Source organism: Protopterus annectens, chromosome 2.part1 (assembly GCF_019279795.1).
Source record: "Protopterus annectens isolate FY-2018-M chromosome 2.part1, PAN1.0, whole genome shotgun sequence".
In the NCBI taxonomy this organism is placed as follows: Eukaryota; Metazoa; Chordata; order Ceratodontiformes; family Protopteridae; genus Protopterus; species Protopterus annectens.
In genome coordinates, this window is record NC_056729.1 from 1,967,625,974 (window position 1) to 1,967,639,382 (window position 13,409).

At 43.3% G+C, this 13,409-nt stretch overlaps 1 protein-coding gene across 2 annotated transcripts in view; it reads right to left on the reverse strand.

The window, feature by feature from the left end:
* Positions 1-13,409, reverse strand: part of ERBIN (erbb2 interacting protein) — a 3,184,408-nt gene that overhangs the window by 1,786,242 nt on the left and 1,384,757 nt on the right. For both annotated transcript variants that reach the window (XM_044063352.1, XM_044063353.1), the window contains exon 7: positions 4,345-4,434. In XM_044063352.1, coding sequence (XP_043919287.1) covers positions 4,345-4,434 — 90 coding nt within the window. The remainder of the gene's footprint in view (positions 1-4,344; positions 4,435-13,409) is intronic.

The window sequence follows — 13,409 nt, forward strand, 5'->3', positions numbered from 1 at the left end:
CTTTGAACAAAGGTCAGATGACTGAAAAGAATGTCCTTTCTTTCTGCCTGAATTAGACAATCGTCCAGGTATGTGTATATTTAAATATTTCTTTGCCTGCAAAATGCAATGACTGGAGCTAGGAACTTTGTGAATACCCTGGGCGCAGTAGATAAGCCAAAGGGCAGTGCAGATAACTGATAGCGCATGTAGCCTGCTTTGAAGCATAGGTATCTTCTGCAAGACTCCCTGATAGGGATGTGTAGGTATGCTTCTAAGTCTAGTGTTGCCAACCATGCATCCTTGCCTAGCATAGGAAGCAGCTGGTAGAGAGTCAGCATTTTGAATTTTGGAATCACCAGAAAGATGTTTAGAATAGAAAGGTCCAGGATAGGATGCCATGTATTGTCTTTTCTGGGTACCAGGAAAAGTCTTTAATAGAAACCTTGTCCTTTTTCCTCTTCTGGTACCAAATGAATAGCCCCCATGTTTAAGAGAGAGAGGGTACCTGATTTTGGGCCTCTGCCCACTGATTTGCAGGTAGATCTGGCCACCCACTTGGTGGTGGTAATGTGTGGAAATGAAATCTGTATCCTTGGGACACTATATTTAAAACCCATTTGTCCTGGGTAATGAGTTCTCAGTTTTTGGCCTGCAGACCAATCTTTCCGCCTAAAGGAGCATTCAGTTGGGAAGTGCTTGGAAGTTTTAAAAGCAAGTCATTAAGACGGTTTTCCACAAGGGGGGGGGGTCCTTACTGCTCCCAGGTTTGGGTGTGGAAACCCCCCACTGCCTAGTCTTGTGTGTCCCTTGGGACTGGAACCTGGGGTTTCTGCTGTGTCTGGGTTTGGCTTGAGAAGACCTGGAGGGGGCTGGAAAGGACCAATTTTTAGAGGGCCAGTGCCTACTAAATTTAGGAGGCTGAACTTGTAAGAAATATTTAACAGTCTGCATAGATTTACCTTTATCTTCCATCTTTTTAAGAACTTCCTCAGCCTTGTTGCCAAACAGGCGGTCCTGATTTAAGGAAGCATCCAACAATTTAGCTTTAACATGATCAGGCAAAAATTGCTCCTTAAGCAAAGCATGCCTTCTGAGCACAGACTCAGTAACAGCAGCCCTCTGCAAGAGGCCTCTAATGAATCAAATGCACATTGCAAAGTATGTTTTCCATCCTGTTCAGAATACATTAAATCCTGTAATTCTTTATTTTCAGTGCAGTCAGGAATTAACATAATTTTCTGTTTAAGCAATCAGTAACATGTTGTTGATACTTTAACATATGAAACTGGCAGTTTAAAGCCCTAATGGCCAAGGTTGCAGAAGTGTAAACTTTCTTACCCCATCTATTCAGCGCCCTGGAGTCTCTATCAGAGGGGGTAGGATTTTCAGCAGTATAAGCGTTAATGCTTTGGGTCCCCGTGAAATAGTCTCTGGATCCGCAATAGGATTTTTAAAAAGGAACTTGTGAGAATCAGGAACCCTGTAATATCCGTCAGGTTTTTTCGGAGCAGGAGGCAAAATATCAGGGACCAAACTAGATTCTGAAAAGGTATCATCAATAATGTCTAGTACAGGAGGTACTACCAATCATTAGCGGACCGGAGTTCTGCTGTGGCGACCCCTAACCGGGAAAAAGCCGAAAGACACTAACAAACAGGAGGTATAGCTAAAGGCCTATGCTGAGGCAGGAGTAAGAAATCCCTAAGCCTCTTTTTTGAATCAGAAAAGTCCTGGCCTTCCCAGTGGAAATGCTCCCTTAGAGTATGTAAGGTTTCACCAAAAGAAAAATCCTCTGAAGGGGAAGCAGAGGGAATAGAGTCCTCTGCATCAGAATCCTCATAAGTAGATAAGGGCAAATCCAGATCATCAGAAGAATCAGAATCCTGTTCAGAAGAGTCAAACAACTTCAGTCCTAGGTCTCTTAGAAGGGAGAGGTTGGTTCCTCTGATTAGAGAGTTATAAGATCTTCAGCCATTCTTATTTGTTTTTTAGGCATAGAGGCCTGAGCATGTGGCCTGGGCATTAGTTTCTTAGGCATGGTTCGAGATTTTATCCTAAATGAAGGCGGAGGCGCCTGTTTAATATGCAAGTCCGTAGACCTGAATACACCCACAGAAGATGGTGTCTGCACAGCAGCTCTGGACCCATCCAAGGTAGAGACATCCACAGGTTCCACAAATGAAGCATCACGTCGCATACTGGACTCCGAATGGGTCTCAGTAGAGGCCTGCGAGTCAGAAGTAGCAGGTATCAGGGGCTGCGAAAGCTCCTTACTGAGTACCGGCAAACTGGCTTAGGAGAAGCGTCGTCGGCAGCTTTTGACCTTGGTGGCCTGTCTCTGTTCTTTATCATTGCGTTTTTTAAGAATCCCGGTAGTCGGATGGCTAACTGATGACATTGCCACCAGCAGTTGTTCAGATTTCCTTTGAGGTTTAGTTCTGTCCAAGTAGAATCTAAGCTGTCTGTGCACATCTAAAGAGTGCAGCATCCATTCCCCTTTGTTCTGTGGGTTAGACTTCGGTTCTGAAACTCGAAAACGAAAATTACAGGAGTCAGCCAACCGGCACTTGTGAACTGCTTCTGCTTCGGGCACCACACAGCAAGAAAGAATGAAGTAATGGCGTTGGCTACATGTTTTATACCCCTGACGACCTGATGTCATGGAAGAAGGGACAGCAACTGACGCACGACCTACGACTTTGTTAATCAGGCCAACTGAGGGCTACTGCAAGCAGATAACCCAAATGTAATGACTGCAACAGTGAAACACGAAGAACATGTCTCTGTTGATGTTGAGAGAAAAAGGAAATTTCCTGGATAAACAAAGGTAATGGGAAATTAGGGCCAAAGGTGAACTCTCAAGTTTATAACATTTATAAGGAGGCAGTGCACAGGTATTTTCTGGAATCTGGATGGGAAAGTTTAGGTGGTACAATTCAACAATGTACATGGAAGCATCTAACAGAGAAGTGGATTAAAGAAAATTAGTATCACTTTTTGCGAAGTTTGGGTGGGACAGTGCAGTCATATCTTACACAATGAATTATGGACAAAGATTAATGTGAAACAAAATTGCGACATATGTAGAAAAACAGAGCTTAGATGTGTTTATAAAATTCTGGTACAATGTTCAGTCAGATTTTATGACAAAGTTATTTTTTGTTGTGCTAATTTTGTTGCATTTTCTTGTTTATTTCATTAATAAAAATAGCTCTAGCATTTTCAGTTACTGCCATGAGACCTTTAACATGCAGTTGGGTCTATCACCAAGCTAGTTCTGGCAGGAAGTAACTAGGCATAATATTCAAGCTGAAAAATAAAACAGAAGAAATGCAGCAGCAGCACCTCATGTTGAATTCTAGTGTTACTACTGAGACATGCTCTAAGCACTGGTGTTGGCACAGAACCCACAGAATTCATATCTTCTCCAAAGTTGAGTGTGTTACCTGCTGAACCGCTGACATAAATGCACTACCAAGTGCGTATCAAAATTTCATCTCTAATATTCTGCTTTGGCAAGCTGACAAACAGATATCTCCAAAGACAGAATGGTACAAGAAAAGTAAATGCGATGGTAAGGATGCCACTTTAAAAGGCATGCTTTGTCTAGGTACAGAATAATTCTGAGGCTACAGCAACATTAGCAGCTTATATCTTACTTTAGTTAGAAGGACAGAGAGTATATTGCTGCTCACATTGGGTGAAAAAAGCACAGACAAAAACAACTCTGAATTCCATATACAAAACACAAACAAGAATCGCCAATGGCTTACCATGTACAAAAGCAAAGCTTCTAAGTCACTCATTCAAACTTGCTGAAGATCTCGGCTTCCTGATCAATAAGCAACTGATGCCAAATGCAACTCTCTGGTCAGAAGGTTGCATACAAATCCAATATATAGGCTCAATCTTAAAACAGTAGCAGGATCTCATCTTTGGAGAGGCAAGTGCTTGACATTGCAGAAAGTAGGTGGTTAATACTGGTCACAAATCTACTCTGAGATACAGTTTGATAGGTAGTGACTAGGATTACAATCCCGTGAACCATGAGTACCCTGGCCCAAATTTCCAGTTTTTCCAAACCACCACCTGCTTAAGTTACTTGCTCAAGGTCACACAGCAGACATACAGGGCCGAAGAAGATGGAACCTGTACTGCAGGAAGTGCAACTCATATTCTCAACCTCTGTGCCAATTGGGTTCTGGTGTGAAAACTACCACTGTAAACACATCTTTTAAAGCTGGTAGAGAGTCAGTAGGCTTACACAACATTGCAGTAAGGGAAACGATCATCTAAGGATAGTTTTATCAAGCTCACAAAGCAAAATGAGGGGAAATAACATGAAAACACACACTGACTTACCTGCCAAAATTTGCTGGCAAAAAATCCAGAAAGGCATCATTCAGGTACAACTGTGTAAGATTTAACAGCTGAGTAAATCCATCTGGAAGCCTATAAAACAAAAGTTTATGCTACATGATTTGGTGTCCAAGTTTTCCCTTAAATATAAAGAGAAGAACAAGCATTTCATAACTTTACAATGAAATTAATGTGTCATCAACATACATGTTTTTGCAAAGGGGTTCAAAAGATAAGACATTTGAGTGACCATTATATGAAAGCCATGGTCTAAAATTATTCAAAAGTGCTGTGCTACAGCAGAGTGGAATATTGGCTTCAGCAAATAAACCAAAATATAAGAATATAACACTGAGTACAATGCCCCCTTTGATATGTACCTACCCAGGCACATCCAACAACTGGAACATTCACACAGGTTCCTCACTAAAGAATACAGGGCAAAAGTAACATGTCCCATGCAAACTGCCTCAAAGCCCTATCCCTGTATACTGTCTTCTACAGGCTGTTGTGGGGAAATCTAGTCTGGCCCACAAGTATTGTTAGACCCCCTCCCTGATGAACTTCCTGCATATCCAAAAAACAATCATCATCAGAAAGTACAGTTTTGTACTTACCATAAATGTAGATGTTCGAGTGTAAACACAGCTGCAGTCATTACACTTGGGTTATCCTGCCGTCAGGTGGTTCCCCCAGTCGGCCTGAGTTCCAAAGTCTTGGTCCGGCGTCGGTTGCTGTTGCCTCCTCCCTGACGTCAGTGCGACAGGGGTATACAAGATGCAGCCAACGCCATTTTCTTCCGTTTTTCTTGCCCCAGATGTCAGGTGCCCCCAAATAGGTAGGCAATTCAAATTGCTAGTAAAGTATACAAAAGAAAAGCAAACAATTTTCAGTTACCAGCAAATACTCCCCATAGGTAGCAAAGAGTAGAAGACCTAGGTACGTGCCAGAAAGTAAGAGGGGAAGGAGGGAGGGTAACCTGGACTGCAGCAGTGTTTACACTCGAACATCTACATTTATGGTAGGTACAAAACTGTACTATGTTCATCATGTTACACTGCTGCAGTCATTACACTTGGGTGGAATCCCAAAGCTGAGGTAGGGTGGCTTGTTCTATAAGGCATTAGGGGTGGCTATATAAGGCCCTGTAGCACAGCAGTGGCAAAGCCAGCTCTGGATTTGGAGTATAAAGGCAAATGGTAATGCTTGGTGAAGGTATGCACAGAACTCCATGTTGCTGCTTCCAAAATATCCTTGGTAGGTACTCCTCTGAGGTAGGCAGTTGAAGTTGCTGTTGCCCTGGTGGAGTGAGATGTAATGCTGCTAGGTACAGGTTTCCCATGGTGAGTATAGCAGAAACGTATACAATGTCCTATCCATTTTAAAATAGTCTGTTTTGAAATGGCTTTTCCCTGTTCTCCTGCAGCATATGCTACCAATAATTGCTCAGATTTTCTGAAAGCTTTGGTTTTGTCCAGGAATGTCCAAAGAATGTAGTAGTCTCTCCCTTTATTCTGTGGTTTTGGATAAAAGTTGGCAAGTGAATAGTTTGGTTTAGAGCCACACTTGATACTACCTTTGGCATAAATGTAGGGTTAAGTTCTTAAAGACACCCTGTCCTGGTGGAAAATGAGGAAAGGTTCCACTGCCATTAGTGCCTGTAATTCTGAAACTCTTTGTGCTGATATTATTGCCAGTAGCAGAGCAGTTTTCCAAAAGATATATTTTAATTCTGCTGTGTTAGCTGGCTCAAAAGGAGGTAAAGTTAATTTTTCCAAAACAAAGTTGAGGTCCCAAGTTGGAGTAGATGCTCTTTGGGGCGATCTTATGTTTTTAGCCCCTCTGAGGTACTGTTTGAGCAAAGGATTAGAGAAAATTGGTGGATCCGTGTTGTAATGAGCAGAAATAGCAGAGGCGTAGATCTTGATGGATGAGAAGGAGAGGCCCTTGTCCAGCATCTCAGTTAAATATTGAAGTATCTGAGGAATGTTCGTGACAAGAGGGTCAAGGCTGTGCACGCCTGGTTCCAGGCACAGAATTTCTTCCATTTATCCAAGTAGGCTTTCCTGGTGCTAGGCCTTCTGGCCTCCATAATGACATCCATAACAGCTTTGGAGAGAGGCATTGCTTGCTTGACTAAGGAATTTTCCATGCAGCTAGGTTTAAGGTCTTTAGCTGGCTGTGAAGTATCTGACTGTTGTGCTGTATCAGCAAATGTGGGATTTGAGGCAAAATCCAGGGTGGTTCTTGTGCTAAGTTCTTTAGGATTGGGTGCCTGTGCTGGCATGGCCAGTCTGCTGCAATCAGGATCATCTTTGGCTCTTCTTGCCTGGCTTTTATGAGTACCTTTGGAAGGAGAGGTAAAGGTGGGAAAGCGTATACTTGCAGGTTTTTCCAGCTGAATGAGAGGGCATCCACTTTCCATGCTTGTGGATGGTAACTCCTTGTGCAGAATTTCTGTAGCTGGCAGTTCATTGGGGATGCAAACAGATCTATGTCTTGGCTCCACCATTTTTGTGTTATCATTCTGAATATTTGTGCATTCAATTCCCATTCATGGGGATCCATGATGTTTTTGCTTAGGTCGTCTGCCAGTGTGTTTTTCTCTCCTGGCAGGAATTGTGCTTGCAGATAAACTTGGTAGTCTAGAGCTGTGTTCCACAAGGTCATGGCTTGTCTGCAGAGGGGGCTAGGAGTGTGTGCCCCCTTGCTTGTTTATGTACCACATAACTGCGGTGTTGTCTGTCTTTAGTAGTAGTTGGCCTGGATGCAGCAGGACCTTGAAAGCTATAATTGCATTTTGTACAGCTAGCATCTCTTTTTGATTGATGTGAAGATGCCTTTGCTCTGCGGGCAACTCACCCTGAATACATTTTCCTGCCATGTGTGCTTCCCAGGCATAATCAGACGCATCTGTTGTCAGTGTATACCTGGCTGTGGGTTCAGTAAAAGGTTGTCCCTTGTTGAGGTGACACGCTTGAGCCCACCATCGAAACTCCTGTTGAAGGCAAGGAATTAGTGGTATAACTGTTTCCAAACTTTGACAGTGTTGAGACCATACACTCTTTAGGTACCATTGTAGTTTCCTCATATGCAGTCTGGCATATGGAATTAGTGGTATGCAAGATGCCATGTAGCCCAAGGCCTGCAGAATTTTTCTTGCAGGGAGTTGGGTCTTTGTTGCCATCAATTGAAAGTATTGAGTCAGTTGTCCTTGCTTGTCTGGCGTGAGATAAACCATCTGGGCCGTTGTGTTCAAGCTGGTACCCATTAATATTATCTCTTGTGAGGGCACTAGTTTTGATTTCTTTTTGTTTACTGTGTACCCCAGGCAACTTAATAACTTTTTTACGAACGCCAGATGCTTTAGAAGAATGTCAATCCTCTCTACTTGAATCAGGCAGTCGTCCAGGTACGGATAAATCTGAATTCCTTTTTGTCTGCAAAATGCAATTACTGGTGCCAGGCACTTTGTGAAGACCATGGGCGCAGTAGATAAGCCAAAGGGCAGTGCAGAGAATTGATAGTGCATTGAACCAGCTATGAATCTGAGGTATCTTCTGCGGTTTTGTCTCATAGGGACATGCAGGTATGCCTCCTTGAGGTCCAAAGTCATGAGCCAAGCTTTCTTGCCCAGCATGGGAAGAAGCTGCTGTAGTGTCAACATTTTGAATTTCGGAACATCCAGGTAAGGGTTTAGAGAAGAAAGATCCAGAATGGGTCTCCAGGCTTTGCCCTTTCTGGGAACCAGAAAGAGTCTTGAATAAAATCCTTGTCCTTGCTCCTGTGGTGGTACCTTTTGAATAGCTCTCATGTCCATGAGTGCTGTAATTTGTTTTTGAGCCTCTGCCCATTGATTTGGTGACAAATTTGGCATTCCTTTTAACCTTGGGAGAGTGTGAAAGTGGAACCTGTAACCTTGAGATACAATGTTGAGAACCCATTTGTCTTTGGTGATGCAATGCCAGTTGTGATAGAAAAGTGCCAGTTTTCCTCCTAAGGGGGCTGCCAAGAGAGAGCTGTTTAGCAGCTGTAGTGGGAAGTCATTGAGGCTGCTTTTTATATGGTTGGGGTCTGTCTTACCCTTCTTTCTGGCCTGGTGTACCCCATTGTCGAGGCCTGTAAGGACCTTGCGCTTGACCTCTACCTCTTGGACGTCTGTATCTGCCCCTTTGAGGTCTGTCTGTGACTGGAAAGGACCAATTCTTTGTTGGCCAATTTCTGCTAAAACGATTTGGCTGAACCTGTAAGAAATTCTTCACCTTTTGCATAGATTTTGCCTTATCCTCCATCTTCTTTAATACCTCCTCTGCCTTAACTCCAAACAACACATCCCACTGCAAAGGTGCATCCAATAATTTTGCCTTAACATGATCTGGTAACGTATGTTCTTTTAACCAAGCATGTCTTCTAATGACAGAGCCTGTAACTGCTGCTTTACAGGAGGCCTCTAAGGAATCAAACCCACATTGCAAAGAATGTTTTCCCACTTGTTCAGCTGCATGCAATAAATCCTGCATTTCTTTAAAATTAGGAGGATCTGAACCTGGAAGCGTCTTTTGTTTCAACTGAGACATCAAAAATTGCTGATATTTTACCAAGTGAAAAGTACAGTTTTGTACCTACCATAAATGTAGATGTTCGAGGATTCCCTTGCTGCAGTCCTGACTATTGGTATAGTCCGCGTCCCAGTCGGCCCGAATACCAGAGTATAAGGCTGACGTCGGTCATGGCGCCTTAGACTGACGTCAATACGTCAGGGTACTAATGCGCATGACCGACGTCATTTCCTCAGTCTTTTCTTGCCCCAGATGTCAGAAGACCCAAAAAGACAAGTCCCAAAAACAACCTGCACCAATAAACATGTACAATATATACAGTAATATATATACAAAAAATATAAGCATGTAAACTCACCTACACAACCACCCTGAAACACAGAGGAGAAGGAGGGAGGGTAAATTGGACTGCAGCAAGGGAATTCTCGAACATCTACATTTATGGTAGGTACAAAACTGTACTATGTTCTTCGTCTTCCCTTGCTGCAGTCCTGACTATTGGGTAGAATCCCAAAGCAGAGGTAAGGGAGGCTGGCAAATTATAAAGTAGCAGGAGCTGACAACATGCCTTGTAAAACAGCTGTGGGCAAACCAGCTCTAGTCTTAGAGTATATAGGCAGGTGATAATGCCTAGAGAAAGTATGCACTGAACTCCAAGTAGCTGCTTCCAGAATATCCTTAGTTGCCACCCCTTAGAAATGCTGTTGAAGTGGCAGTAGCCCTAGTGGAATGAGGCCTAATCCCAGCTGGAACCTCTTTGCCATGATGGGAATAACAAAATGCAATGCAAAGCCAATCCACCTAGAAATAGTTTGTTTTGACACAGGCTTGCCCTGTGAACTCAAAGCAAAGAAACAAGTAACTGCTGAGACTGCCTAAAATCTTTAGTCCTGCTCAAATAATAACGCAATTGCCTGTGTACATCTAAAGTGTGCAAAATCTTTTCCCCTTTATTTTGAGGATCTGCAAAAACGTAGGCAAATGAATAGTTTGGTTTAAAGCCACACTAGAAACCACCTTCGCATAAAGGAAGGATTAGTACGTAATGAAACCCTGTCCTTATGGAAAACCAAAAGGGCTCTACTGCCATAAGGGCCTGCAACTCAGACACCCTTCTTGCAGAAGTAATAGCCAACAGAAAAGCAGTCTTCCATGACAAATATTTCAATTCAGCAGTAGCTGCAGGCTCAAAAGGTTGTAGAGTAAGTTTTCCAACACAAAATTGAGATCCCAAGCAGGAGTAGGAGCTCGGGGGTCTTATATTCTTTGCCCCTCTAAGAAACTGCTTGAACAAAGGATGCGAAAACAAAGGTGGGTCACAATCATAGTGAGCTGAAATTGCTGCAGCATGAATCTTTATGGAAGAGAAGGACAAACCTTTGTCCAATAATTCAGTAAGATATTGAAGAGCCACACTCAAATTAGGCTCTGAAATCTCCAAATTCTTTGCTGTACTCCAAAATAAAAATCTCTTCCATTTTTCTGACACTCTCCTAGTACTAGGCCTTCTAGCTTCCATAATCACATTTAAAACTTGTTGAGGAAGCTGAGACCTACCGTGCTTCAACACAGAATATGCCAAGCTGTGAGATGAAGAGATTGAAGCTTGACATTGAGCAGATGACCGTCCTTCTGAGATAACAGATGAGGAATCAGAGGTAAAGGCCATGGAGGCTTCTTTACAAGACTCCTTAGAAGTGGGTACCAGTGTTGCGAGGCCAATCTGGAGCTATCAAAATCATCCTTGGCCTGTCTTGTCTGACCTTTAGTAATACCTTTGGAAGAAGAGGTAGAGGTGGAAAGGCATAGACATGAAGGTTTTCCAACTGAAAGACAGAGCATCCACTTTCCAAGCTGTGTGATGAAACCCCTTTGTGCAATACTTTGGCAGCTGGTGGTTTAGTGGAGAAGCGAACAGATCTATGTCTGGAGTTCCCATGACACTGTCAATTTCTGAAATACATGAAGATCCAGTTTCCACTGTGGGGATCCATGATTTGTCTGCTTAATACATCTGCTAGGAGTTCTGTGCTCCTGGCAGAAACCTTACCTGAAGAGCCAGTTGCAGGCTTAACGAAGTCTCCCATAAAATCATTGCTTGCCTGCATAGAGGATAAGAATGTGTTCCCCCTTGCTTGTTGATGTACCACATGACAGTTGTGTTGTCTGTCAGAATCAACACCTGCCCTGGAAGAAGTAACTCCTTGAACGCCATCAATGCAAACTGGACTGCTAACATCTCCTTCATGTTGATATGTAGATGCTGTAGTCTGGCAGGCCACTTGTCTTGTATCCACTTTCCATTTAGATGAGCTCCCCAAGCAGTGTCCGAGGCATCTGTCGTTAAAATCTGACTCCTCTGGCCGGGTCACAGAGAGTCCCTTGTTTAGGTGACATTCCTGAGCCCACCACAAGAATTCCTTTTGAAGGCAAGGTATTATTTGAATGACAGTGTCCAAATCTTGGCAGTGCTGTGTCCATACATTTTGAGATACCATTGCAGCTTCCTCATATGCAGTTTGGCATTGGGAAGCACCAGAATACAAGATGCCATGAACCCTAATGCTTGAAGGACTGTCCTTGCAGTCAGCACGGACTGATGAGATAGTTGATGGAAGTAAAGTGACAGACTCTTTGTTTGTCCGGGTTAAAAGGCCATCTGAGCTGCTGTATTCAGTCTCACACCCAGAAAGCACATGTCTTGAGAGGGTACTAGACTGGACTTTATTTCGCTCACAGAATACCCTAGGCATCTTAGCACTGCTATGACATATTCCAGATGCTGTAGAAGGTGTTCCTTTTCTTGAGCCAGAATCAGGCAGTCGTCCCAAGTAAGGATAGATTTGAATGCCTTGAAGCCTGAAGTAAGCTATCACTGGAGCCAGAACCTTTGTGAATCCCAAAGCTGAGGTAGGGTGGCTTGTTCTATAAGGCATTAGGGGTGGCTATAAGGCCCTGCAGCACAGCAGTGGCGAAGCCAGCTCTGGATTTGGAGTATAAAGGCAAATGGTAATGCTTGGTGAAGGTATGCACAGAACTCCATGTTGCTGCTTCCAAAATATCCTTGGTAGGTACTCCTCTGAGGTAGGCAGTTGAAGTTGCTGTTGCCCTGGTGGAGTGAGATGTAATGCTGCTAGGTACAGGTTTCCCATGGTGAGTATAGCAGAAACGTATACAATGTCCTATCCATTTTAAAATAGTCTGTTTTGAAATGGCTTTTCCCTGTTCTCCTGCAGCATATGCTACCAATAATTGCTCAGATTTTCTGAAAGCTTTGGTTTTGTCCAGGAATGTCCAAAGAATGTAGTAGTCTCTCCCCTTTATTCTGTGGTTTTGGATAAAAAGTTGGCAAGTGAATAGTTTGGTTTAGAGCCACACTTGATACTACCTTTGGCATAAATGTAGGGTTAAGTTCTTAAAGACACCCTGTCCTGGTGGAAAATGAGGAAAGGTTCCACTGCCATTAGTGCCTGTAATTCTGAAACTCTTTGTGCTGATATTATTGCCAGTAGCAGAGCAGTTTTCCAAGAGATATATTTTAATTCTGCTGTGTTAGCTGGCTCAAAAGGAGGTAAAGTTAATTTTTCCAAAACAAAGTTGAGGTCCCAAGTTGGAGTAGATGCTCTTTGGGGCGATCTTATGTTTTAGCCCCTCTGAGGTACTGTTTGAGCAAAGGATTAGAAAATTGGTGGATCCGTGTTGTAATGAGCAGAAATAGCAGAGTAGATCTTGATGGATGAGAAGGAGAGGCCCTTGTCCAGCATCTCAGTTAAATATTGAAGTATCTGAGGAATGTTCGTGACAAGAGGGTCAAGGCTGTGCGCCTGGTTCCAGGCACAGAATTTCTTCCATTTATCCAAGTAGGCTTTCCTGGTGCTAGGCCTTCTGGCCTCCATAATGACATCCATAACAGCTTTGGAGAGGCATTGCTTGCTTGACTAAGGAATTTTCCATGCAGCTAGGTTTAAGGTCTTTAGCTGGCTGTGAAGTATCTGATTGTTGTGCTGTATCAGCAAATGTGGGATTTGAGGCAAAATCCAGGGTGGTTCTTGTGCTAAGTTCTTTAGGATTGGGTGCCTGTGCTGGCATGGCCAGTCTGGTGCAATCAGGATCATCTTTGGCTCTTCTTGCCTGGCTTTTATGAGTACCTTTGGAAGGAGAGGTAAAGGTGGGAAAGCGTATACTTGCAGGTTTTTCCAGCTGAATGAGAGGGCATCCACTTTCCATGCTTGTGGATGGTAACTCCTTGTGCAGAATTTCTGTAGCTGGCAGTTCATTGGGGATGCAAACAGATCTATGTCTGGGCTCCACCATTTTTGTGTTATCATTCTGAATATTTGTGCATTCAATTCCCATTCATGGGGATCCATGATGTTTCTGCTTAGGTCGTCTGCCAGTGTGTTTCTCTCTCCTGGCAGGAATTGTGCTTGCAGATAAACTTGGTAGTTTAGAGCTGTGTTCCACAAGGTCATGGCTTGTCTGCAGAGGGGGCTAGGAGTGTGTGCCCCC